The sequence below is a fragment of the Podarcis melisellensis genome, assembly GCF_964234715.1.
Source record: "Podarcis melisellensis genome assembly, chromosome: 10".
Taxonomy (NCBI): Eukaryota; Metazoa; Chordata; class Lepidosauria; order Squamata; family Lacertidae; genus Podarcis; species Podarcis melisellensis.
In genome coordinates this window covers 70,850,273-70,877,594 of record NC_138542.1, presented here as the reverse complement: position 1 = coordinate 70,877,594, position 27,322 = coordinate 70,850,273, and the positions used below count along the sequence as shown (strand labels likewise).

At 47.2% G+C, this 27,322-nt stretch overlaps 2 protein-coding genes across 2 annotated transcripts; both read left to right on the top strand.

Annotated features, from left to right (window-relative positions):
- The first annotated feature begins 255 nt into the window (after positions 1 to 255).
- SSMEM1 (serine rich single-pass membrane protein 1) lies at positions 256 to 4,448 on the top strand. Its single transcript, XM_081928810.1, has 3 exons — positions 256 to 585; positions 1,933 to 1,990; positions 3,851 to 4,448. The coding sequence occupies exons 1-3, from the start codon at positions 388 to 390 to the stop codon at positions 4,276 to 4,278; spliced, it is 684 nt and encodes a 227-aa protein (XP_081784936.1). The 5' UTR covers positions 256 to 387; the 3' UTR covers positions 4,279 to 4,448.
- Positions 4,449 to 8,114: 3,666 nt separating this feature from the next.
- On the top strand, positions 8,115 to 21,858 carry LOC309379804 (carboxypeptidase A2-like). The gene is made up of 9 exons (XM_081929257.1): positions 8,115 to 8,279; positions 9,590 to 9,671; positions 12,076 to 12,210; positions 13,016 to 13,114; positions 14,437 to 14,538; positions 15,755 to 15,884; positions 18,135 to 18,379; positions 20,493 to 20,577; positions 21,627 to 21,858. Exons 1-9 carry the CDS (start codon positions 8,215 to 8,217, stop codon positions 21,812 to 21,814), a joined length of 1,131 nt encoding a protein of 376 aa, XP_081785383.1. The 5' UTR covers positions 8,115 to 8,214; the 3' UTR covers positions 21,815 to 21,858.
- The last annotated feature ends 5,464 nt before the right edge of the window (positions 21,859 to 27,322 follow it).

The window sequence follows — 27,322 nt, the reverse complement described above, 5'->3', positions numbered from 1 at the left end:
AGAACAGTTGCAGGTTAAGAAAGGACCTCCTGAACGAATTAAGTACTTAACCTGAGGTACCACTGTATTTAATGCTGTATTGTTTTTAACACTTGATTGGGAGTGGCTGGGAAAACTCAGCCAGATGGGTGGGGTATAAATAAATTATTATTATTATTATTATTATATTGATGGCGCGCTAACAGAAATGGTCCAGGGCAGCGGCACCCTTCTCCCATTTCCTATCGCCACGGTTCTGAGAACGATGCGAGAAAAAGGTTCTGTTGGGTCCTGGCCCACGGCTTGTGAGGCAAACTCCTGTCAACAATCAGTTGCCAGGGTACCATGTTGCCGCTGCCTCTTCAGACTCTTCGCTTCCTCGCCTGACATTTTGGCCCCTCGCGGTCCATGGCATTCCCTTTCCCATTCCTGTGGTGGGTTTATTCACGTACCAGAGACCCTGTCGAGACCGGCTCCCTGGAGGAATTTGAGTGCGAGGAGGAGATACCCGAGGAAGACGATGTCTGCTGGGCCCTGGGAGAAATCTTGCTTTATTACTGCCTGGCTGTGGCTGCTATAAGGATCATCTACATTGGTGCAGACTGGGTAATAGTCTTTTATTAGCCGTATTCCTCTTGTGTGCGGCTGGAGGACAGAAGGGGAGCCCAAAGCGCTGTCTTGTTGAGCCTTTAACTTCCAACAGCGGCCAGCTGGATGTCCAGAACTTTTAGGTAAAGGTAAAGGTTCAGCAGACTCCAAACCAGCTGATGATTAAAAACAGCAAGACATGTGCTGGCTGAGTCTGATGGGAGCTGTACCCCAAAATATCTGAGGGGCCTGGCAGAGGATGGCACGAACAATGAAAACATCATGCCAAAACACACATATATGCCAACACATACGGAGAGCAGATCCAGCGACAGCAAACGATTACCACCATAACAGCCAGCAGATAAAACTGAGTATTCAAAGCATCTATTCATTGCACAAATAAAGCACGTAATAATAATAATAATAATAATAATAATATTTTTTTTTACACCCCGCACATCTGGCCGGGTTTCCCCAGCCACTCTGGGCGGCTTCCAGGACATATAAAAACATCAAACATTTAATAATAATAATAATAATAATAATAATAATAATAATAATAATTTATTATTCGTACCCCGCCCATCTGGCTGGGTTTCCCAGCCACTCTGGGCGGCTTCCAACAAAGATTAAAAATACATAAAAAACCGCCTGATGCAGAGCTGCCTTCAGATGTCTTCTAAAAGTCACGTAGTTCTTTATCTCCTTGACATCTGGAGGGAGGGCATTCCACAGGGCAGGTGCTACCACTGAGAAGGCCCTCTGCCTGGTTCCCTGTAACTTGGCTTCTCGCAGTGAGGGAACTGCCAGAAGGCCCTCAGAGCTGCACCTCAGTGACCGGGCTGAAGAATGGGAGATGCCTTATCCCAAAGATTCCTGGAAATGGTAGCTTTGCGAAGCAAAAACCATTTGCTTAAGGCAGTGTTTCCCAAACTTGGGTCTCTGGCTGTTTTTGGACTACAACTCCCATCATCCCTAGCTAGCAGGACCAGTGGTCAGGGATGATGGGAACTGTAGTCCAAAAACAGCTGGAGACCCAAGTTTGGGAAACCCTGGCTTAAGGCACCATGGTTTGCTACAACTCCAACATGAAGCACCTCCCACCTCCCTTTAAAAGGGATTTTGGATTGGAGCAAGCTGTCCGGGGGCTATAGAAGGGGGTGGCTGAGGTGTAAAGCCTAACCCTTTGGGAATGGAATGATTCTAGACTGAAAGCGGCACATTGAGGACAAGCACAAACGGTTCCATTTTGAGAAAAGCTGTGTATTTGTGCTACAAATGGCTTGGTGTGCATGTAAACTTAGCCCCAATCATATGCATTGGGTTCTAAATGGAATTCTTTCCCATATTTTCCGAGAACAGATCGTCCCGAAATGCGGTGGTGGAATTCAGCCATGCAAGAAGGTTAGATATACGAAAGGTAAAATTTAATTCATTTGCTGCAAAAAAAAAGAAAGCATTTCTTATTAAGCAAAAATCAAGCAGGAACTCAGAGTTTAAAAACAACCTGCTGTTTGCTTTGGAGGAGACGATTGCCACATACCCAGCTGTCCCGTTTTAAGCAGGACATCCCAGAATCACAGAATCCTATCTTGAATGTTCAAAATAATCCTTTTAACCCATTATTGCTTTGTTCTTTTGTAACCTGCTTTAAGGGTCGTTTTTTTTTTTACCATCAAATGGTGTGTAAGCTGTAAGAAATATATTAAATAAGAATAGATCAAGTTGTGAGGCAATGACTGAGAGAGCGTCGCTCTCCACTGTCACCCAGTGAATTTATAATAGGCAAGGGATCAAGTACAAAACAGTGATCTATTTAATAGGCGGATTAAACTGGGGTTGCCATATCCAGACAGAAAAGTTGTTGAACTTTTTTGGGGGCAAAGCTGTTCCGATTTGTTTTTTATTTTTTTGCCAAAATTCTAGAACTTTTTTTTAGTTTAGGCCAAAGTTGTTTGACGTTTTAGAGTTATTTTAGGGATGTCCAACCGGTCGATTGATTGAACCAGTTTCTATTTTGATCCCGGAACGTCCCCCGCTGGGGTGTCCCTGTTTTCACCGGAGAAATGGAGGAGGGCACGGAATAGGATGTCCCTCTTTTCATTGGAGATACGTTGGAGGGTATGGAAGCATGGTCGCGATGCTCTTTGAGAGCCACTGAGCTCAGGCGAAAGTGGATGGCAAGCTTGCTATTTCTCCACCACAAAAATAACCCCCTCCCCCCCTCTCTCTCTCTCTCTCACCTGATGCCTGCTAGTGTTGTAAAGAAAAAATGCCCTTTTCCCTTATGGGGTATCCAAGAGCCCATATAGAGTCCTTACATAGGTTCCTTATTGGTAGGAGAGAATAACAGAGGCCAACCAGAGAATATTGAGAAGCAAAGGAGCTAGTAAGCTTGATCTTTATTGAACTGTTGCAACAGAGTGCTCCCCTCACACGCAGGAAAGGAGGAAGAACCCAGAACAATGGCGCACAAGGCCTTATATAGACTTTTGAAATTGCCACCCTGTAGATCAAGACCACCCCCAGAAACATCATACATACATCACAGAAGGGGCGTAACCTAAGACCACCCCTCAGATACATCACACGCATATCACAGAAAAGGCGGTCTAAAACAGAAATTTGAATATTGTTTTTCTCCTGTTGTTGTTTATCTCCTGTCTGGCAGGTTACTTGATTGGATTTCCTGGGGAGCCTGGCCAGTCTTTTGTAGCGATAAATACTTAGTTCCTGGGCCAGGTCACAGCCTCACACCCTATTCAAACACAGACATACCCTTAAGACAGGATTTGTGAAGGGAAAGTCAATGGGGAGGCTTTTCCACTTTGACCTTGCAGAGAAAACATTTGCTCAGTTTAGGAATCAAAATGGCTTCAGGTCGGTCTTCCTGGGCTGATCTATGTACGTGCGGTTATGAACATTACCATATATCTAAGACCTCTAAATTCCTATCACGATATCCCCCCTTTGGGGCTATAATTTTTCTTAACAATTTTTGCCCCACAAATAATAACATGGTATGTTGTAAATGGATGCCTTTGTGTAAATATATAGGATGTCCCTCTTTTCATTGGAGATACGTTGGAGGGTATGGCAGCATGGTTGCGATGCTCTTTGAGAACCACTGAGCTCAGGCGAAAGTGGATGGCAGCCTCGCTATTTCTCCACCCACCGCAGAAATAACCCCCTCATATCTCTCTCTCTCTCTCTCTCTCTCTCTCTCTCTCTCTCTCTCTCTCTCTCTCTCTCTCTCTCTCTCTCACCTGATGCCTGCTAGGTTGCCAGGACCCCACCGACAGGTGTCAAGACAGTGCGTGCGGCATCCTGGGGTGCCTGAGGAAGCTGTTTACAGGAGAGTGTGACAGGGACGTCACTGAGGAGGAGGCGTCCCCCAGCTCTCCTCCTCCCAGGAAGGAGACAAAGGAGCGCCTCTCCAAGCTCAGCCAGCAAACCTTCTGCGACAGCGACTCCGTGGGCACCTCGGAATCGCAGGTGTCCTCGTGGAAAGGCAGCCAGACAGGTGATACAGACGGCAGCGCCTCGAGCACGAAAGGGAGGAAGATGGCGGTGAGGCAGAGGAGCCCCAGGCGAGTGCCCTGGATGCCCGAGGAACCGTGTCCCCGCTGCAAAGCCAAGAGGACCAGAGAATGGCTGGCCCAGCACTTCTTTGACCCAGAATGGTGTTCTCCAGGAAAGCGCAAATGATCCTGAGGGGAGTCCCTTCCGGGGAAGGGAGACCATGTCCACACGCAACCCGCTTTTGCCCAGGCTTCCTTCAAGGGTTGTTGGCCTGGGCAAGGAGGGTAAGATGGGCGACTCGCACCTCTGAGAGGTGACTGAGGGCTGAGTTGTGTCAATAAAGCTCCTATACCACATATGCCTGTTGTCTTTGTCCATGGAGTTTTCTTGGCAGGGATACTGGAGTGGCTTGCCAGTTCCTGCTCCAGGTGGATATCGTTTGGTCAAAACTCTCCACTATGACCTGTCCATCTTGGGTGGCCCTGCATGGCATAGCTCATAGCTTCTCTGAGTTATTCAAGCCCCTTCACCACGGCAAGGCCGAAGAATTGATGCTTTTGAATTATGGTGCTGGAGAAGACTCTTGAGAGTCCCATGGACTGCAAGAAGATCAAACCGATCCATTCTGAAGGAAATCAGCCCTGAGTGCTCACTGGAAGGACAGATCCTGAAGCTGAGGCTCCAATACTTTGGCCACCTCATAGGAGGAGAAGACTCCCTGGAAAAGACCCTGATGTTGGGAAAGATGGAGGGCACAAGGCAAAGGGGACGAGATGGTTGGACAGTGTTCTCGAAGAGACCAACATGATTCTGACCAAACTGCGGGAGGCAGTGGAAGACAGGAGTGCCTGGCGTGCTCTGGTCCATGGGGTCACGAAGAATCGGACACGACTAAATGACTAAACAACAACAACATACCACATAGCGTTCTCCTCTTTGCAACGTGCTGGGAAGGCTGCCGGCTTGTTGGAACACCATTTGCCGACTGAATGGTGCGTCCATGAGAAGCCGCGCTGTGTCAGGCGTGGAGAGTCCTCCCCTTGCTTCGGTAACTTCACAGACAAGAATTAACGAGCGGTTTATATTTTATAGTTGTCAGGTGCTGGTGGTGGTTGCTCGTGAGTAACCAGGCAGGACTCCGACGTGTCTTTAACAGGATTTATTTGGTGCAAACTATTTACAGTGCAGAACCACAAAGTTCACATCTGTTTTAGTCACTTGCAGACTCCGGGAGTGGCCCCTTCCGGTTTCTTCCCCAACGTAAGAACTTAGACACCCCAAACCTCCTTATGTTTCACCCCTCTGCGTAAGCTGGGTGACGGAAACAGCGTGTCTGCCTCCTGGTCAGCCGGACTAGGTGAGGCGCTTGGGCTCTCAGTAGCATCTTCAAACCCTCCCCTCGCTTGGCCTTTCCCCCTCTACTCCACTGGAGGTGTGGCTTTCACCACCACTGGACTAGACGCTGCTCCTCAGAAGCGCCGGAGGCTTTCTGTATCTCCCTGCCTCCTGTCGGGATCTGTGTTCGACCAAGCTGATAAAGCTCATCTTCCTCCAGCCTCCGAGTCCTTCGGAACCGCCCCCGATGAGATTGACAACCTGAGCCTCTGATAAGGCTCCAGGCAGATCCCATGCAGCAGAGAATCCAAACAGCACGCAGAAGTGATGAGATTTATGGCTACATCATTGCTATGCTTTATTACTAAGCTAGGCAGACAGAAAAATATATCCTCTCCCTGTGAGAGCAGAGAGCAACTGAAACAAAGGAACAAAGAACAGGAAACCAGTACGTCACATCCGTCTCCCGTCTCCTGTGAGACTTCCAATAGCCTGGACTGTCTCTGGAATGTAAACAGAGCCTTGTGACTCCAAAGCACTGCTCAGTCAAACAGAAACTAAGACCTCCCTCCCCTATTCTGATGGCAGTTCCCTGACAATAGTCTTTCTGATTCAGTCATCTGGTTGCAAGCAAAAATCGACATCTCTCCACATTTAGAGTTGGCTATTCTAAATCCTCCCCCTTCTGTCTCCAGCCACATCCTGGGCGCCAAAGGGAAGTTCCTTCTCCTCTCTGCATTCTTTGTTCTCTAATACGGACGGATCTCCTAGTTCTTGGGGAGGGAGGGTCCCCTCTGGGGCGTCTTACCGATAGAGGCGAGTGGCACCAAGTGTGCTGGTCCTGGGGGTTAATCAAGAGTCAAGGTCCAAGTCCAGTCTGTGGTCGATGAAGCAACATGAAGGCAATCCGTAAACGTCGAAGCTGGGTGCAGGGCAGGGTTCAAGCAGAGACTGACAACCACCAACGTTGCTCCCGCAACTTGGAACTGGGGCTGACTGGCTTTTATCTGTCCTGAGGCATAGGGCGGCCTCGGTCCACAGGTGACCCGCCTCTCCTGGCCTGGAGGAGAGCACTCCTCCTGCGGAAGCTTAGTTCCCTCCGCCTCTCTGCCCTGAGCCTCTGCAGCTCAGGAGAGGCTGGAGGGTTACCGGACCCAGAGGCAACCTCCTCTTCCCCTGACGGGGCTGAGAGTGGAGCACCTGTAGGCAATGGGTCCTCCATCCCCTCCGGAGCCAGAGCAGACTCAGCTGGTGCCTGCACCTGAGGATACAGTACAGGTGAGGACCCTTCAGGCTCAGGCCCCAGCCCTGGCTCAGCTGGTTCTGGAGGCAGGGAATCCTGTGCAGGCTGGGATTCCTCAGGTTCAGCATCTGAATCCGAATCCCAGGCCATGACAGCAAGTTCTGGAGGGCGCCTGTCAGAATAAGGACAAGTGCCCCCACCGTCCTGAGAAAACCCCTTAATTCTGATTTTATTTTATTCTTTGGTAGATTTACAGAAAGGAAAACGCACACCAATAATACATTTTAGATAGGTAGAAGACTAGACATGGGTGCACAAAGCATCACTATTTTGACTGCAGAAGGTCCCGGGTTCAAATCCCTGGCATTGCCAGGTAGGACTGGTAGAAATTTCTGCCCAAAGCCCTGGAGAGATGCTGCCAGTCAGTGTAGACAATTTGGAGCTACCTCTGGGTGGGGAAACTTTGGCGCTCCAGAGGTTGCAGAACTACAACTCCCATCAGCCCCAGCAATAATGACCAGTGGCTAGGGATGATGGGCGTTGTAATCATAATAATAATTTATTATTTGTACCCCGTCCATCTGGCTGGGTTTCCCCAGCCACTCTGGGCGGCTTCCAACAAAGATTAAAAATACATTAAAATGTCACACATTAAAAACTTCCCTAAACAGGGTTGCCTTCAGATGTCTTCTAAAAGTCAGATAGTTTTTCTCTTTGACATCTGATGGAAGGGCGTTCCACAGGGCGGGCGCCACCACCGAGAAGGCCCTCTGCCTGGTTCCCTGTAACCTCACTTCTCGTAGGGAGGGAACCACCAGAAGGCCCTCGGAGGGGGACCTCAGTGTCCGGGCAGCATGATGGGGTTGGAGACTCTCCTTCAGGTATAGGGCTTTAAAGGTCAACACCAATTGTGCTTGGAAACGTACTGGGAGCCAATGTAGGTCTTTAAGGACTGGTGTTATATGGTCTCGGCAGCTGCTCCCAGTCACTAGTCTAGCTGCCACATTCTGGATTAGTTGTAGTTTCCGGGTCACCTTCAAAGGTAGCCCCATGTAGAGTGCTTTGCAGTAGTCCAAGTGGGAGATAACCAGAGCATGCACCACTCTGGCGAGACAGTCTGCGGGCAGGGAGGGTCTCATCCTGCGTACCAGATGGAGCTGGTTGTAGTTCAGGAACGTTTGAATCCCCCGCGCCAGGGTTAGCTGCCCCAGCACTCTGACTCACCTGTGAATAGGCTGTCTCTGGAATATCTGGGCCACGTCCAGTCGCTTGGACAATTCTGCAATTTTCCTGTTTACTACCGTGCCCTGAGGGCTCCTGCGTCCCAGCCTTGCTGATCAAGGTCCACCCATTAATTATATGATTACATCAAGGCAAGCAAGACTTTCCAAAGGAGAGATACTCCCTTATCTACAAGGTGCTTCAAACCTTTCAGACATGACATGGGAATTTAAACACATGCAGCCACTTTGGAAAGGCTTAGACGCAGCTTAAATACAGCCTCGCCGAATCGTCATTCTCCCGCTTCTGAACAACTTTCAAATATGAGGCTGTTTCTGCTTCTTGTAGCTCTTGTTGGGGCTTCCCAAGGACTGCAGACATTTGCTGGGTGAGTTATCCTTTAGACCCCACTGTTTCTGGAACGCTTTCTTTGCTGCTTTCGTATCCTCCAACCGGCCCTATTTCCCCAGGAAATTCCTGGAATCACAAAAGCCATCCCGGCTTCTGATCTGATCCTGCGATGTCCTGAGATGAGCCAGCTTTGGCTCTGGTGCTTGCAAGTGGGAACGCATGTCTTTTGGTCACACTCTTCCATGCAAGCCAGCTGACTTGGGCAGCGCCAAAAGGTGTGCCTCCCAGTTTTCATCAGGGGAACGTTGGAGGGTATGTGGTTCTCAAACACTGCAATACCAGCAGACTTCGGGGCTCAGGGTGACCCCGCTGGCTGATGGCAGGTTTGTAGTTCGTCTCGAGATTGGGGTATGTTTGTGTTTGGGGCAACCTCAAAATACCATCCTATGCCCTCAGGAAGATTGCTTCTTAGTTTGGCAAGCATCCGTCCTGATTCGTTTACAGGGATGACTTAGCAAATATCATCTCACACTTTCCGGGGTATTTCCCCAACACTCGCAAAAAGAGGAGGGGGTGCTCTAAAAACTCTAAAAAGCATTCCAGTTTGCAAGTTGTTTGTGACTGTTTTTTTGACATGGCCCCATGGAAATCGGTCAGCGTCTTTCCGTGCATTTCTCCTCAAGCATAACATGTTTAGATGAAGGTTCCCTAATATAATGCATTTGTCTGTGTGATTTTCTCAGCCACGCATATTTTTCAGCACACCACACAACCGGGCTTTTTTTCAGCCAAAACTCACCAGAGCTCAGTTCTGGCACCTCTCAGGTGTCATTATAAGAGAGCAAGGGAGGCGTTCACACTGAGTTCCAGCACCTCATTTTCTAGAAAAATAGCACAGGCACGCAGACATTTTTGTACATGTTGTCTGGTCAGAATTCCGCGGAACTGCAAATTTTGGGGAAATTTTGGTCCAGGTCGTGTTTTGAGAATACAGTGGTACCTCAGGTTAAGAACTTAATTCGTTCCGGAGATCCCTTCTTAACCTGAAACTGTGCTTAACCTGAGGTACCACTTTAGCTAATGGGGCCTCCCGCTGCCGCCGCACGATTTCTGTTCCCATCCTGAAGCAAAGTTCTTAACCCGAGGTAGTATTTCTGGGTTAGCGGAGTCTGTAACCTGAAGCGTCTGTAACCCGAGGTACCACTGTATCAAACTTGGTAGGTTCACATCAAAATGTCTCCACCCATCCCAAAGCTCACGTTGGCTTTCCTGTGTGGTAAATCTACCTTGGATAAAATTGCAGTGCTGCAGAAAGCTGAGTTAAGTACCATTTTTAAAATCTTGTAGTGATCAAGTTCTTCGGCTGGAGCCAAGCAACAACGAACAGGTTCGCATCCTGAAGCAGCTTGAAGCTTTGGAACTTCTCCAGGTGTGTGGTTTTTCCTCTTGGGTGTGTTGGCTAATTCTCCGTCCTGAATGTGAATGGTTGGGGAGTGACAGCTGAATTGAATTTTATTACTAAGGTCACCGTAATGGGAATCGGGGTTGCTTGTGCGTAAGCCACAAACTGCTCCAAGCTGGTTGGATGGCTAAACCTTTCCCTGGCTTGACAGCCCTTACAACTCGGCTGTCTCAGTCACTGGCAGAATCCGTCAATGGGCTTTTCCTGAACTTCTTCCAACATAAAAATTCCTTAACCGCCAACCTCCTCCTCGCTTCTCTGCGCGGAAGCCTTCTGCGCAGAGTGGGCGTGCCAAGCGGTGGTCCTGCACTCTCCTCACTGACCTCACTGGAAGAGTCTTGGAGCCTTCCCTCCGAAGTACTCTCAGCCTCCCCTTTCTTCCTGGTGTCACCTTGGTTTCCTTCCCCAGCGGAAGTTCTCCCTCTCTCCTTGCTAGTTCCCTCTCCGGCATCGTTAGGGAGCCTTACCTCTCCTCTTGTCTCCGATGGCAGTTCCCTGACAGTCACAGACCAGTTCCGGCTCAATTACAATATCAGAAAAATCATAAAACACTACAGGAACACATTGGATTGCAATTGGGTAGAACAGAGACAATTCAGATATAGCGGCAGTTAAAAATATATATTAAATCTTGATCACCAGAAGGAAGGATAACAACAGGAAGATTTAAAGAAGGAACTATTGGAAACTCAAGGCAGTAGAAACATAAGATGATTAGAGCCCCACTGAACTTGAAGCATGGGAAGCCCCAACAAAAATTTATAATTTGGCAGAATATTTGGACTATATGATATGTATTTGGATAGTTTGGAGTGTTTAACGTGATTTGATTGGATTGTTAAAACGGAAAATTTAATAAAAATTATATATATAAAAAATAAATAAATCTTGATCACTAAAATATAACCTAAAATTGTCATTTAAAACCTTAATCATTTTGGTAGTACAGCTTGTTCCCTAAGTTTTATGGCAGTTGCACAGAATTTGGCCACCCTTAGCGTGATCTCTAGATCCTTGTCCTCTACCAGGAGTTCCAGACATTGAAGTTCAGACCCCTTTGGAAACAGCTTGTTCGGAGACTGACAGAGCCTCTGGAAAAAGAATACCCTGGAAGCTCAGCTCAGAAGCTCAGGCTACGCTTTGCATAACTGCAGTTCTTTAAAAGTTGCACAAGTAATAATGCCTATAATTGCACCGGCTTCCACAGAGGAGCGTCTGTTTCTTCCTTTGCTTGTTATACTTCATTTTTATCTTGGGCTGCTTCTCCAAGGCATTCACAAGCTCACGCAAAGAGGGAGGCTGTAATTAGGGAGATGCTTAGGTGCGTACGGCAGTCCCGATCGCCCGGTTCCTGCTCAGAGTCCTGATTATACTGGATCTGAAATCAGCATGAAATTAAAAAAAATAATAATCAAGGTCTTATATATAAAAAATAAATGTTCATAAATGTACCAAGCAAACACGTACATAAATATACAAACCACATGTCTGAAGCAGCACAGGAAAACAGCCATGAAACCATTTTGACTCCCAAACTGACCAAATGTTTTCTCTGCAAGGTCGAAGGAAATGCAAAAGCCTCCCCATTGTCTTTTCCTTCACAAATCCTATCTTAAGGGTATGTCTGTGTTTGAATAGGGTGAGCCTGTGACCTGGCTGAGGAACTAAGTATTTATCATTACAAAAGACTGGCCAGGCTCCCCAGGGTATCCAGTCAAGTGAGCATTAACAGGTAACCTGCCAGACAGGAGGTAAACAACGCACTCAGATTTCTGTTGTAGACCGCCTTTTCTGTGATGTAGGTATGATGTGTCTGGGGGTGGTCTTGGACTCCAGGGCAGGCAATTTAAAATGTCTATATAAGGGCGGACACACCTGGGTTCTGGGCTCCTCCTCCTTCTCCTACGTGTGAGGGGAGCAATAAAGATCAGGCTTACCAGCTGCTTTGCTTCTCAATATTCTCTGGTTGGCCTCTGTTCTTTTCTCCAACCGATGGAGAACCTGCAAAGGACTCTGTAAGGACTCTTGTGTCCCTCCTATGGGCAGATTTCTGTTTATTACAAGAAGGTACACAGTCCCTGCAGGTCCAAATGTCCCTCCCATGTTGGGTTCGACTTGACTGGCTTCTCTGACTCCCAGGAGTGGCGGCAAAGGAGGCAACTCTCTCCCAGCACCCACCCCATGCTTCTCCATCATTATGACGTCATTTCTGGCTAGCGTACCTCAGCAAAGATGGGAATTTGGGGCTTTCCATGGCCGTGAGAAGCTGCAATGGCTTCAGGGTTTTGCGACGGTCCCCGCATTTTCAGGAGCATCGGAGCCTATGCTGTTTCTTTTGACGATTCATTAACTCTCTTTTTTCGCTTGTCAGCTGGATTTCTGGCGTTTCCCTTCATATCCTGGTCGCCCGGCGGATGTCCAGGTCCCCTTTGCCTGCCTGCAAGATGTCAAAGCCTTCCTGGAGTCCCATCAAATCAAGTACTCCATCCTGATTGAGGATGTCCAGGTAGGAAAAGGGGGGGGGAGAGCTGGGAGGAAATCTACCATGAAGCCTTATGTCTGTTAAGGCTGTTGAGAATGCTTTAAAAGTATGGTGTGGATTTGACCTTTTTAAAAAAGGGTAAAGGACCCCTGACAGTTAAGTCCAGTCGTGGCCGACTCTGGGGTTGCGGCACTCATCTCGCTTTATTGGCCGAGGGAGCCGGAGTACAGCTTCCGGGTCATGTGGCCAGCATGACTAAGCCGCTTCTGGCAAACCAGAGCAGCGCACGGAAACTCCATTTACCTTCCCGCTGGAGCGGTACCTATTTATCTACTTGCACTGTGACGTGCTTTCGAACTGCTAGGTTGGCAGGAGCAAGGACCGAGCAATGGGCGCTCAGCCTGTTGCAGGGATTCGAACCGCTGACCTTCTGATCGGCAAGTCCTAGGCTCTGTGGTTTAACCCACAGCGCCACAGGAGCCTAGGTCCATACACAACACAAAACACTGTTGCTGTATGTAGGTTTTATTTAGGTTTGATGAGGCCCTAAGCTACTGAAGATAATGGGGCCCTTGATATGTCCAGCTGTCCTTTGTCAACAACAAATTGTCACTGTTTTTTGTGTTGAATATATGCTATATGATGACTGATGGACCTAATAGGAGCCTACACATGTAGATTTTATTTTATTTCTTTTTTATCTTATATCTTGGAAATGTACATCCAGTGGGTTTTTCCTCCAATTTTTTTTGGGGCCCCCAAGAGAGTGGGGCCCTAAGCTATAGCTTGTTTATCTTATACGTAAATCTAGAACTGGTTCTTGCCCTAGGCTATTGTGGATGAAGAAGCCCGAGAGATGAACCTCAACGCGCGGAAGGAGCGTGGCAGCAACAGTTTCAACTACGCCGCATATCACCCCTTGGAATCTGTAAGTGGGATAAAGATTTGATCACCTCCTCTAACCCGCCGCTTTTGTCTTTCTCTTCAAACTCAAGATGGAGATGGTGGAGAGGCAGTGTGCTGGTCCTGGGGGGGGGGGAGTTACCGTGCGGTGTGTCCGTGTCTGGTCCAAGGCTGAAGCGGGGTCCAAGGCAGGGAGTCGGGTGAGGTCAGGAACTCTGGCAGAAGATCAGGACAGGGTGCAGACAGGAACAGGCTACCAACAATGTTGCTCCCGCAACCTGGGTCTGGGCTGACTGGCCTTTATGTGTCCCGAGGCATAGGGCGGCCTCGGTCCTCAGGTGACTCGCCTCTCCTGACTAGGAGGCGAGCCCTCCTCCTGCGGGAACTTAGTTCCCTCCGCCTCTCTGCCCTGAGCCTCTGCAGCTCAGGAGAGGCTGGAGGGTTAGCGGACCCAGAGGCAACCTCCTCTTCGCCTCACGGGGCTGAGAGTGGAGCACCTGCAGGCAATGGGTCCTCCATTAGCTCCGGAGCCTGAGCGGATTCAGCTGGTGCCAGCTCCTGAGGATCCAGCACAGGTTCAAGTCACTGGAGGCGGAGACTCCTGTGCAGGCTGGGATTCCTCAGGTTCAGTCTCTGAATCAGATTCCCGGGCCATCGCAGGCAGAGACCTATGGACCTGCCCTTGCACCAAATGGCCATTTCAACTGCAGATGGTTGATCCTGGCAGTCAGGGGCCCCCAGAGAGCCAGTCCTGTGCCCTGGCCTGGCGTGCCAAATCTGCCGCGCTGTTACAGCGAGGGTGATGTGCTGTCACTCATCTGTAAGATGAAGAGACGTTAGGGAGATGCCTCGTGCTGAGCCAGATGTTGTTGCCCTGCCTAAGTCGGTATTTCTGGGGAATTAAATAATTGAATGGACTTATGTGGGTGGATGAGCAGCAAAAGGAAACGGCTGGGCACCTGGATTCGAAAGGGCTAGCACACAGAGAGCCCCAGTAGTAGAGAATTAAACTCATAAAAGTTGCCCAATGGTGTAGAGTTAGAAATATAATTTGTTAGACCTTTCTTATCCCATTACAACACTCCCCTCTTTTGCAAGGAACGGACCACATACTGCGAAGTAAGTTAAACATGCTTTACTTACAGATTCAAGGTCTCAGTCATGCATTGTTCCATGCAGCAGCCAGGATAACACAGGCAAAATACTTACTGCAAGCGTTGTCACTTTACACCCAACACTTGTCCCCAGATACAACATTCCTTCTCCTTCTCTCCCTCTCCCCCCCCTCTCTCTCATAAACATTCCTCTCTCTGACGACGGTATAAAACACACAATGTTGTATTTTAGATTTACAGCGCTATGGATGATATTGTGGCTGAATACCCCCAGCTTGTGAGCAAACATCAGATTGGGGAGTCTTATGAAAAACGACCCCTCTTCGTCCTCAAGGTATGCCAATTTCATGTTAACTACTACATCATTATCTAACTGCAAATGGTGCAATTTCTCCCCCAGCTAGCTGCTTCTTGCCTACTTATGTTAGGATATAGTTCCGTTCCACCTTAAAAGGGAACAGGCTGTTGTGTGTCACATGCCTGTTTACTTCCGACTCTCGCTGGGAACTTCCGTTTGTATATAACTTTTGTGTTACTGCTGTTTTGCTGGAGACGAAGGGAAGCAGACATGTTTTCTTCTGTTCCTGAACTATGCTGAATAAAATGCTGTACATCATGCTTGCACATCTCTTTGTCCGCCTCTTCTACTGTGAGAAGATTTGCACACTCTGCTGATGGAGCGTGCACAAGTCTCTAAACGTATCTGAGACTCGTGTTGCTGATTGATGCTGTTCCAAGGGAGACCGGCTCTGTCATTTTCACTCATGGATTGTGAATGGGTGATGCAACTGTTTCAGGACATCAGAGTTTCTGTGAAGTGTCCTATACAAGTGTATCAAGACAATAGATCCTGTTTGGCTTTGCTGAACTCAGAGAGTTGCAAGCAAAGAACCAAGTACTTGCAGATTAAGCTACATCATGCAAGAGAGTGTATTCAGAAAGGACTCATTCAGGTGTCCTACATGCCAGGAAATGAAATTCCTGCTGATCTGTTGTCTAAGGTTGTTAACAAAGAACAACTTAAGGTTTATGTACAGAGGTTGTACCACAGGTACTACAGGTTACACGGAAAGGGGGGGAGATGTTAGGATATTTCCGTTCCTCCTTTAAAAGGGAGCAGGCTGTTGTGTGTCACAAGCCTGCGTACTTCCTGCTCACAGGATGCTTCCGGTTTGTATATAGTTTTTGTTTCTGTCTGGTGCCTCGACACGAAGGCAGGCAGTCATGTTTTTCCTTTGTTCTGACCAACGCTGAATAATGTTGTAAATATGCTCTTCTGGGTGCATCTTCTGTTGCGGAGTCTTGCGGAGTCTGCTGCAAGGGTGCGCATGAGTCCTGGAATGTGTCTGAGGCTCGTGTCGCTAACTGACTGATGTTGTTCTCCGGGAGACAGATGGATCGTTGGGAGATGACTGTCTCCCTGGCAGTATCTCAACAGTTTCGATGGCTGTATTTTGCTCCTGTTAGCCACCCTGCACACATTTTGGTGCAAAGGCAGGGTGCAGATCCAGCAAGTAAACATCCCTTAAACATCCCTTTCCGTCCAATAGTTCAGCACCGGAGGAAGGGGCCGTCCTGCGATCTGGATCGATGCCGGCATCCACGCTCGAGAATGGGTCACGCAAGCTACTGCCCTTTGGACTGCGAAGAAGGTGGGCTGTTCTTTCCGACTGAACTATGGCAAATCCCTTTTCGCCTAAGGGCCGCATTGAGCCTTCGGCGTGCCTCTGCGGGCCGCATGCCAGCAGTGAGCATGGCCAAAATGAGTGAGACCTATGCTCATAAACATATCGCTGGAGAATAAAAGGGAATAGAACTATTTCTCAGAAAGAGGTTCCACTGCAGCCCTTTTGGCCTGGAGTTCCACCAAAACTCAGGTCCGACTCAAGCTGGCCATCTGTAGGTGAAGAGGATTACCAGCTGAAAACACAGAACGGCTGTTTTCCCTCCTCCCTAAGCCATAGCTGTCAACTCCCCCCCCCCTTTTTAAGGGAAATTCCCTTATTCCAAATAGGATTCCTCGCAAGAAAAGGGAAATGTTGACACCTATGCTCAAAGCTGGTTTGGAGGAAAATGCATCTAAGTGAAGTTTTCCGTAAGAATTATAGAATTGCAAAGTTGGAAGGAAACCCAAGGGTCACCTAGTCCAACACCCTGCAATGTAGGAATTCTTCACCCAACGTGAGACTCGAACTCATGACCCTGAGATTAAGTCTCGTGCTCTACCGACTGAGCTATCCCTTGGGTTAGATACAACACGAGAGAGACAGGATAAATATGGACTGTGGCTAACACTGTGTCTGCATCGCTTCCCACACCAGCCGTGAGAGTGTGCTGCATGCAGAGTAAACGGGAATATGTGCATATATTCCCCCCAAGATGTTGCGGCCGGTGTGCGGCCGGGATAGCTGATCTAGCTTTGCGCGAAGCCATGCCCTACGGAGGCTTCACGGGGCCATCCAAAAGCCAGAATAGCTAGAGGGAGCGCTGGAGAAGCCTGGAGATTGAGAGGGGTCAGTATGCACCGACCCCTCTCGCTCTCCAGGCTTCAGCGAAAGCAACGCGTAGCCTCCGGAGCGTGGGAGGAGCACTCCCTCTGCGCTTTGGAGGCTTCGCATTGCTTTCGCTGGAGCCAAGGAGCCTACATTCGCTCCATAGGATGCACACACATTTCCCCTTAATTTTTGAAGGGGGGAAAAGTGCGTCCTATAGAGCGAAAATCAAATAAGGACAAATCCCACCTACAAAAATTAAAAACAAATTCCAATACAAACAGAAAGAAAGGCTTATTGAAATAGTCCTCGATAGTCCACGAAGACGGTGTCTATTTGATGTGCAAATCCCTTTCAAAATTCCCAAAGGATTCTGCTCTTATTTATCCTCCATGAGACCATCAGTTTGGCTCCCAGCCCTTTTCCACGGTAGTGCCAAGATTCTAGTTCTCCTTAATACTACTAATAGTAATTTTATTATTTAGACCCCACCCACCTGGCTGGGTTTCCCCAGCCACTCTGGGCAGCTTATAGAACATATAAAACATATTAAAACTGTCGCTTTCTGCCCTAACCACTAGGCCATTGGCAGCTGTTGTGGGAGCAAGGAGAGACCTTAAGTGCAGCATATACCCTCCGACATTTCTCCGATGAAAACAGGGACGTCTGAATCCCAGAAGCCAGAACAGCAAGAGGGATCGATGCACAGTGAAAGCAGCAATCCCTCTTGCTGTTCTGGCTTCTGGGATAGCTGCGCAGCCTGCATTCGCTCCATAAGACGCACACACATTTCCCCTTACTTTTTAGGAGGGAAAAAGTGAGTCTTATAGAGCAAAAAATACGGTAGTTACTCATCTCTTTGGCTCAGGGATCACATAACTCCTTCCAACATTTCTCCGATGAAAATAGGGACTTCCTAAGGAAAAGTGGGCGGGACGTGGGTGGCACTGTGGGTTAAACCACAGAGCCTAGGACTCGCCGATCAGAAGGTCGGCGGTTCGAATCCCCGCGACGGTGTGTGCTCCCGTTGCTCAGTCCCTGCTCCTGTCAACCTAGAAGTTCTAAAGCGTCAAAGTGCAAGTAGATAAATAGGTACCGCTCTGGCGGGAAGGTAAACGGCGTTTCCGTGCGCTGCTCTGGTTCGCCAGAAGCGGCTCAGTCATGCTGGCCACATGACCCGGAAGCTGTACGCCGGCTCCCTCAGCCAGCGAAGCAAGATGAGCGCCACAACCCCAGAGTCGTCCACCACTGGACCTAATGGTCAGGGGTCCCTTTTCCTTTACTTTTACCATACCTCCAACATTTCTCCAACAAAAATAGGGACGTCCTAAGGAAAAGTGGGGCATTCCGGGATCTATTTAGAAACTGGGATTTTCCAGGGACTGTCCCTGGAAAATAGGGACCCTCGGAGGGCCTTCAATCCCAGCCTCGTGGTGAGCTTTCGTTTTGACCTTGTTCCTTGGGCTTCCCACCTTTGCAGGACCCGGAGCCAGCAACAAGCCCTGCTCAGACTCCTACCATGGCCCCAGCGCCAACTCCGAGGTGGAAGTGAGGTCCGTCGTGGATTTCGTGAGGAGCCACGGAAACCTCAAGGCTTTCATCAGCATCCACAGCTACTCCCAACTCCTGATGTTCCCCTACGGCTACAATTGCACCGCCGCCATCAAGGATTACGAAGAACTGGTAAGGCCCCAGGCTGGACTTGGCTGGACTAGCAGAGACGCCTGTTATGTACCGAAGTTCTCACCCTGGGCCAGCAGGGGGATACTGTAGATAGTTTTCACTCAGGTCCGCAAATTCAAATAAGGAATTGAAAGTGACATTCAGTGATTGGATAGATACAGAAAGTTGTTACTGTTGCTATGTAGTTGAGCTCTATATAAGCAGGTTGGCTGAACCCTTCAGTTCAGTTCTGTTCTGTTCTGTTTATTCTGTTCTGTGAATAAACAAGAGCTGTCTGAAGAATCTGATATCTTCACCCACAACTTAACAACACCCGCTGCTGGCCGGCCGCTCGATGACAGCGGCGAAGGTTTTGTCTCCAGTGGCCAGAGGCAGAGGTGGAACTCATTGCCACAGGACAGCCACCAACTCAGATGGCTAAAAAAAGAAAAAGGATTAGGTGAAAATCACAAAGGAGAATGCTCCTAGCCGCAAGGGCAGTGTTTGCTTCCGCTGGTGGAGACAACTGTGCCACTGTATGCCAGTTGCTGCAAATCACAGGTCTGGAAGAGTCTTGCCCTTGCACCCAGGTCCTGCTTTGGGTTTCCATAGGTATCTGGTTGGCCACAGTGAGAAAAGGATGCTGGACCTGCAGCTCAGAGATAAGCACAGCCAGACTCCTCTTAGGTCCCAATTTATTTCTCCAGTAGCACCTTAGAGACCAACTAAGTTTATTCTTGGTATGAGCTTTTGTGTGCATGCACGAAATATCTGAAGAAGTGTGCTTGCACACAAAAGCTCATACCAAGAACAAACCTACCATATTTTTTGCTCTATAAGACTCACTTTTCCCTCCTAAAAAGTAAGGGGAAATGTGTGTGCGTCTTATGGAGCGAATGCAGGCTGCGCAGCTATCCCAGAAGCCAGAACAGCAAGAGGGATTTTTTCCCCTTGTTTTCCTCCTCCAAAAACTAGGTGCGTCTTGTGGTCTGTGCGTCTTATAGAGCGAAAAATACGGTAGTTGGTCTCTAAGGTGCTACTGGACAGTTTTTTTATTTTTTATTTCTATATTTCTACTGCGTCACGGCTACCTACTTGAATTTATTTATCATATTCTTTATTTCTTTTAAGTATCCATTCGTTTTAATACTTTACTCACCCGGTTAATATCATCGTTTCTGAGCAATGGACAAAGGAATCTGTCATAGATCTGTAGAAAGTCGAGGCGATTTGAAACTGTTTTAGCACATTACCTTTGCATGTTTTGTTTTGTTTTGCTTTTTTGAAATGGTTTTTATTTGATTTTACAAATATAATCTCCCTCGATGGATCCTATTGTCAACATTTTCAACCGCATATTGTTTCGTAATCTATATGTTATATCAGTTCATACTGCCCATGGCATTTATTACATTACGAGTGAGATTAAAACCCTGCTAATATTTTCATCTATTTACAGTAGTCTTCTAAATAAATTATAAGCTTTCCCCATTCTTTCTTACTTTTGTATGTTTTAAAGCAGGGTTGTAAATCTGTCTGGATTTTCCTGTTTTTATCTCTTGCAAACTGCTGCGAGGTGGTTGTTGTTGCTGTCAATGTTGTTTTACCATCCAGCGATGCATAGAATAAACTCAAGCAACCAAACACACCTCTAGCTTTGTTTTACCCAACCTTTGGTAGGAGATGTTCCAGGGATCCAAAGGTTGTTTTTGTTGGGATACTGCCAGGGAGACAAAAGCCATCACTGCCTTCCACGTCGTCTCCGGACGATCTGTTGATGTCCCGTAGTCACGCAGTATCAGCAATTAGCGGCACCAAGCCTCAGAAACAGATTGCCACATTCCTGGGCTGAGATGCACACTCTATCAGCAGAATTCACACAGCAAAAGTTGCACTCAGGAGAGTATCATTTAGAATGTTTATTCAGTGTTGGTCAGAACAAAGAAAAACATGACCGACCGCTATCGTGTTCTGGCGCAGAGAGAGAAAACGAAAGCAATAGCAGACATAAAACATCCTGAGAAACAGGAAACACGCAGTCTCTGACTCACACAGCCTGCTCCCTTTTAAGGTGGAACGGAAATATCCTAACAGTTTTGTGATTCCCGCCGACTGACTTTTGATTTCCTTCTAGGATGCGCTAGGAAAAAAGGCGGCCGATGCCCTTGCTTCTCTCTACGGCACCGTATATAAAGTTGGCCCCATTTGCAACATTATCTGTGAGTATATATGCCTGATATTGTGGTCATCAGAGGTCTTCCTCAGCTCAGCATGGGGGCGGCTTTTCAGCCCGAGGCGAAAGAGGGTGGAGCCACAGAGGCCACACCCACCTCAATTGCTTTTTGTAGTTTCGCTACCAAGGTCCGTATAGTTAAAGCTCTGGTTTTCCCAGTAGTGATGTATGGAAGTGAGAGCTGGAGCATAAAGAAGGCTGATCGCCGAAGAATGGATGCTTTTGAATTATGGTGCTGCAGGAGGCTCTTGAGGGTCCCATGGACGGCAAGAAGATCCAACCTCTCCATTCTGAAGGAAATCAGCCCTGAGTGCTCACTGGAAGGACAGATCCTGAAGCTGAGGCTCCAAGACTTTGGCCACCTCCTGAGAAGAGAAGACTCCCTGGAAAAGACCCTGATATTGGGAAAGATGGAGGGCACAAGGAGAAGGGGACGACAGAGGACGAGATGGTTGGACAGTGTTCTCAAAGCTACCAGTATGAGTTTGACCAAACTGCGGGAGGCAGTGGAAGACAGGAGTGCCTGGCGTGCTCTGGTCCAGGGGGTCACAAAGAGTCGGACACGACTAAACAACTAAACAACAACAACAAAGTTTCGCTACCAGCACTGATAAATATTTCAGTTTTTCAGTTGAACAATAAACTGCTTACAGGCTTAGCAATATTATTTGACACCTTAACACGGCAAATGTTAAATACTTTGTGGAATAGGCCAGAGCTCAGGGATGATGGGAGTTGTAGTCCAACAACATCTGGGGACCCACAGGTTGAGAACTGCTGATGTATGGGCTATTATAAAAATGAGGCTGCATTTTAAATTGTATTTTTAACCTGTATTTTAAATTGTTTTCCCCCCTATTAAGTTTTTATTGTAATTTTACTGGTGTTAGCCGCCCTGAGCCCAGCATTGGCCGGGAAGGGCGGGGTATAAATAAAAATAAATTATTATTATTATTATTATTATTATTATTATTATTATTATTCGTACAGATTGTCAAGCCAGAGTTCCATCCTGAGTATTTTTCTTCCTTCCAGATCAAGCCAGTGGAGGCAGCATTGACTGGACTTACGACCAAGGCATCAAATACTCCTTTGGTCTCGAACTCAGAGACACCGGCCGGTACGGATTCCTCTTGCCCGCCAACCAGATTATTCCGACAGCGCAAGAGACCTGGCTGGCTCTGAAAACCATTATGGAGCACGTGAGGGACCATCCATACTGAGAAGAGGGATTTTGGAGACTAGAGGGACAGGGAGAGAAATCAGCCACACGCTTCAATTTAAAGATGAATAAAAACGTCTTCAAAAAAACAACCAAAGCAGCTGTGTTGTCTCATAAGAAAAAGGGTGCAGTGGGGAAAAGCCAAACGCCACGGATGGGCGATATTTTTAAAATGGGACCGGCTTGAAATACCAGAAAATAGCAAGGGAACTTTCAAGTTTTCCAGGTCATTTCCATAGGAAACATTTTGCACAGAACTGCTGCCCCAAATTTAGACTGGATATGGTGCCTTAGTTCTCAAACTTAATCCGTTCCGGAAGTCCGTTCCAAAACCAAAGCATTCCAAAACCAAGGCGCACTTTCCCATGGAAAGTAATGCAAAATGAATTAATCCATTCCGGACTTTTAAAAGCCACCCCTAAAACAGCAATTTAAAAGTCCTTAAAAGCGTCGAACTGAACCCGTTCCGGAAGTCTGTTTGACTTCTGAAATGTTTGAAAACCAAGGCGCAGCTTCTGATTGGTGCAGGCGCCCGGGAAACAATAGCCGACAGCCGCATCAGATGTTTGGCTTCCGAAAAAAGTTCGAAAACTGGAACACTTACCGTACTTCTGGGTTTTCGGCATTTGGGAACCCAGGCATTTGAGAACCAAGGTACCACTGTATATTTATTTCAGCCATTTATTTCAGCCATTTATCATCGCCTTAGGTTCCTTTGGGAGAAAGGATGGGATAAATGAGTGAATAATAAAAGTTCAACAACATACCATACATTTAAAGCACTCCTCTGCCCTCCCAGAACCCTGGAAATTACAGTTTAGCCCTTCAAACTAGAGTTCCCAGTAACAAATGACAGTTCCCAAGATTCCTTGGGAGCAGGGGGGTACTTTAAATATATTTGTTATGTACTGAGCTGAATCCTAGAACAATAGGATCTAGAATGCAGCAGTCTGATTGGCCTGCAGGAGCCACCCAATCCAGCTCCAGGTGGAAGTGAATCAGCAACCTGATTGGCCTACAGGAGCAGCCCGGAATTAGCCAATCACATGGGGCCCATTGTGTAAATAATGTATACATAGCTAGACGTTTTGGGGAAAAGACTCATTCATTGCTACTATAAGCTGAATAAAGAGCATGAAATTCACACTCGACTCCAAGTATATTTCAATAGGTGTGTACACAGCCACAGTTTCTAAGCAGGGTACTGTAAAGTTGCGATAGATAGAAACAAAATAGTTAACCACAACATCAGAAAGCTTTTTAAAACGCCTGTTGAAAGAAAAAGAAGCGAGTATTGCAGGTTCTTTTTTTTTTAATAAGTTTTTATTACATTTTACACAAATATCTCCAATTAACAATACCCAATTAATATATTTTTCTCTTTTGGACTTCCCTCAGCTTCTCTGACAATCATCCGTATTTGAATTTATTATCTACACATTCCCAAAATTAATATCGCCTTTTAAGATACCTTTACAAACCTATTTGCATTCTTGCAATATTCCTTATTCTTTCACAAAGCTTCTTTAAAACCCACTAGCGTTGTTTGCTCATCACATACACTTTTCAAATACTCAGAAAATTTTCCCCAATCCTCAATGAACTTGTGATCTCGTTGATATCTTATTTTTCCAGTTAGTTTGTCCAGTTCTGCATAGTCCGTTAACTTCATTCTCCATTCTTCAAGAGTCGGTAGTTCTTCCTGCTTCCATTTTTGGGCCAGAGTATTGCAGGTTCAACAGGGAGTGGGGCTGCCTGTCTTGTCTCATGTGGGATGGAGTTCCACAGAATTGGGCGCCCAGTACTGAATGAATGGCTTCTGTGCAACTGGGCTCTGGGGGATTTTTAACAGTGACCCCCCAAAGTCCTCAGGGATATAAGGAAGCAGACATTTATTAAAGTATCCTGGACCCCAGCTGTTAAGGGACTTGTAAATTAATCCAGTGAATGCAATATTATGGGCGCTGAGGTCTGCATTTGGACTCAAACGCAATATTTGATTTGATTGGTAATTATATTTCTAGGCTGCTTTTCCTTCAGCTGAATCCCAAAGCGGTTTGCAAACAATAAACAACAACAACCTGATAGAACAAAAAAAATTCCTTCCAGTAGCACCTTAAAGACCAACTAAGTTAGTTCTTGGTATGAGCTTTCGTGTGCATGCACACTTCTTCAGATACACTGAAACAGAAGTTTCCAGACCCTTCTATATAGTGAGAAGGTGGGGAGGGGTATTACTCAGAAGGGTGGTGGGAATGGGTGATTGGCAGATAGCTGTGATGAGCCTGTTGACGACTCTTAACGACTGCAATAGGTCTTACAGGAAAAAGCAAGGGGTGAGAAGGTGAAAAATGGCTTTGTCATGTATCTGTAACCTGATAGAACGTAATGGATCATCACAAATACAGCCTAGAGAATAATTAACAAATCATCAGTGAAACAATTACAATCTGTAAAACATTGTTAGCAAAACAGTAGCTAAAAAATAAGCTAAACCTCACAATTACGGCAAAAGTCCTATTATATGATTAACAAATCAGTACGTTTATAATCTGTAAAACAATATTAACAATACAGTGGTTCCTCGGGTTACAGACGCTTCTGGTTACAGATGCTTCAGGTCACAAACTCTGCTAACCCAGAAATAGTACCTCGGGTTAAGAACTTTGCTTCAGGATGAGAACAGAAATCGGGCTCTGGCGGTGCGGCAGCAGCGGGAGGCCCCATTAGCTAAAGTGGTGCTTCAGGTTAAGAACAGTTTCAGGTTAAGAACAGACCTCCGGAACGAATTAAGTTCTTAACCCGAGGTCCCACTGTATGAGCAAAATTGGAACAAAATAATAAACGAAGCACATACACTCTCCATCCCCATGACTCAGAATCCTTCACTCTGTTCATTACTGAAGGACAGTCGCAGGGCATATTTAATAATGAAGCAACAAATAGAATTATAATGCAGTCAAAGCAGAAGAACACACAGAAAACAAACTGCGCTGCTCCACAATTTGCTCCCAGGGCCTCACAAAGCATGGAGCCATGCCAGATTTTAGGGTCTATCTTGTCTCTCAAAAGCGGTGCAAGTTTTGAGGTGTCCCTCAAACATCCAGTGTCTGAAGCTTTTGGTCTAGTGCAAAGATGTGGGACCCCTGCGCTCAGGGCCAGCTCAAGACAAGCCTTGTGGGGAACTGCTTCTCTCTCCCCCCAGGCAGATAAAGTGTGTTCTCCTTGCGGTGGGGTCTAGCAGGATACCCCCTCTTGGTTGCTGGGCAGGACTGTTTGGATGGCCATGACTGTGACTGGGTTAATTTGGGTTGTTGGGGAGATTTTGATGTTACCATTTAGAGGCTTGGCCCAAAGGTTATATATTCTTAGCATGCAGCTTGGAGCAATCTCTTCTGCTGCGTGCATCAGATCGCCTGCCCACCCTCCCTAATTTTAGGGATGCTACGTTGACATTGCTAGGCCTGTCATGGGGTCGTCTGCCTTTGGGGCAGGGGCCTGCAGTGGCATAGCATGGGGGGTGCAGGGGGGGCCGGCCGCACCGGGCACAACATCTGGGGGTTAGGGTTAGGGGGCGCAAATCCATGGGTTAGGGGGCGCAAATTACTTGCCTTTCCCCGGTTGCTGACAACCCACGCTACGCCACTGGGGGCCTGGTAGGAATTTTAATTATTATTATTATTACTTTCTCTCAAGGGAGTCCAAGGTGGTGTATATCATCTAATCCCGAAGGTTAACATTTCTTCTGGCACAGTGGCAAAAATAGCGTTAGTGGCTAATCTCTCTGTGTCCTTCCCTGGTTGCAACAGCTGCTGAGTTACTCACTAGAACACGAAAAAATGTAATCTGTGGAGGACATCAGATATTCACTTTGACTATTAAAATCCCAACAGAAGAAGACTGGTTTATGAAGATGATGGAATATGCTGAGAGGGCAAAACTAAATTACAGGACAAAATGAGAAAGAAGTTCTTGAAGAATGGAATTACCGTATTTTTTGCACCATAACACTCACTTTTTTCCTCCTAAAAAGTAAGGGGAAATGTCTGTGCGTGTTATGGAGGGAATGCCTACGGGTGGCATGCCTACGGATTTTCCTCCTCTAAAAACTACATGCGTGTTATGGTCGAGTGCGTGTTATAGAGCTAAAAATACGGTACTTGGTGGAATTTTCCCCTGACCTGTCCTGTGTTTTGCCCAACCAAAGGTGCATACCGACCAACATCTGATGAAAATAAGTACGTCCTATTCAACAAAACAACATATTATACATACGATTATAATATCATTATATTATATTAATTATTATATGATATGATATTATAATAACTATTTTTATTTATTATTCAGGGTCCCTTCCAAATTATGATTCTTTGTCTACGTTCCACAGTGGAGACAGATGGAAATAATAATGATATCCCTATTATTTATACCTCACTCATCTGACTGGGTTTCCCCAGTCCTCCTGACAGTGTCCAACATACCGTATTTTTCGCTCCATAAGAAGCACCTGACCATAAGACGCACCTATAGTAGTAGTAGTAGTAGTAGTAGTAGTAATAATAATAATTTATTATTTGTACCCTGTCCATCTGGCTGGGTTTCCCCAGCCACTCTGGGCGGTTTCCACAGAGACAAAAAATACACTAAAATGTCATACATTAAAAACTTCCCTGAACCGGGCTGCCTTAAGATGTCTTCTGAATGTCAGGTAGTTGTTTATCGCTTTGACATCTGGTGGGAGGGCGTTTCACAGGGCGGGTGCCACCACCGAGAAGGCCCTCTGCCTGGTTCCCTGTAGCTTTGCTTCTCGCAGGGAGGGAACCGCCAGAAGGCCCTCGGCGCTGGACCTCAGCGTCCGGGCAGAACAATGGAGGTGAAGACGCTCCTTCAGGTATACTTGGCCTTTTAGGGCTTTAAAGGTCAGCACCAACACTTTGAATTGTGCTCGGAAACGTACTGAGAGCCAATGTAGGTCTTTCAGGACCGGTGTTATGTAGTCTTGGCGGCTGTCCCAGTCCCCAGTCTAGCTGCCGCATTCTGGATTAGTTGTAGTTTCGAGTCACCTTCAAAGGTAGCCCCACGTAGAGCGCATTGCAGTAGTCCAAGCAGGAGATAACCAGAGCATGCACCACTCTGGCGAGACAGTCTGCGGGCAGGTAGGGTCTCATCCTGCATACCAGATGGAGCTGCCCTGGACACAAAATTGACCTGCGCCTCCATGGACAGCTGTGAGTTCAAAATGACTCCCAGGCTGCGCACCTGGCCCTTCAGGGGCACAGTTACCCCATTCAGGACCAGGGAGTCCTCCACACCCGCCTGTCCCCCCAAAACAGTACTTCTGTCTTGTCAGGATTCAACCTCAATCTGTTAGCCGCCATCCATCCTCCAACCGCCTCCAGACACTCACACAGGACCCTCACCGCCTTCACTGGTTCTGATTTGAAAGAGAGGTAGAGCTGGGTATCATCTGCATACTGATGAACGCCCAGCCCAAACCCCTTGATGA

Coding starts and splice junctions, on each gene's coding strand:
- SSMEM1 (XM_081928810.1), top strand. CDS start 388: ATGGCATTCCCTTTCCCATTCCTGTGGTGGGTTTATTCACGTACCAGA. Junction 586..1,932: donor TCTACATTGGTGCAGACTGG/GTAATAGTCTTT, acceptor TTCCGAGAACAG/ATCGTCCCGAAATGCGGTGG. Junction 1,991..3,850: donor GAAGGTTAGATATACGAAAG/GTAAAATTTAAT, acceptor GATGCCTGCTAG/GTTGCCAGGACCCCACCGAC.
- LOC309379804 (XM_081929257.1), top strand. CDS start 8,215: ATGAGGCTGTTTCTGCTTCTTGTAGCTCTTGTTGGGGCTTCCCAAGGA. Junction 13,115..14,436: donor CATATCACCCCTTGGAATCT/GTAAGTGGGATA, acceptor GTTGTATTTTAG/ATTTACAGCGCTATGGATGA. Junction 15,885..18,134: donor TTCTTTCCGACTGAACTATG/GCAAATCCCTTT, acceptor CCTCGTGGTGAG/CTTTCGTTTTGACCTTGTTC.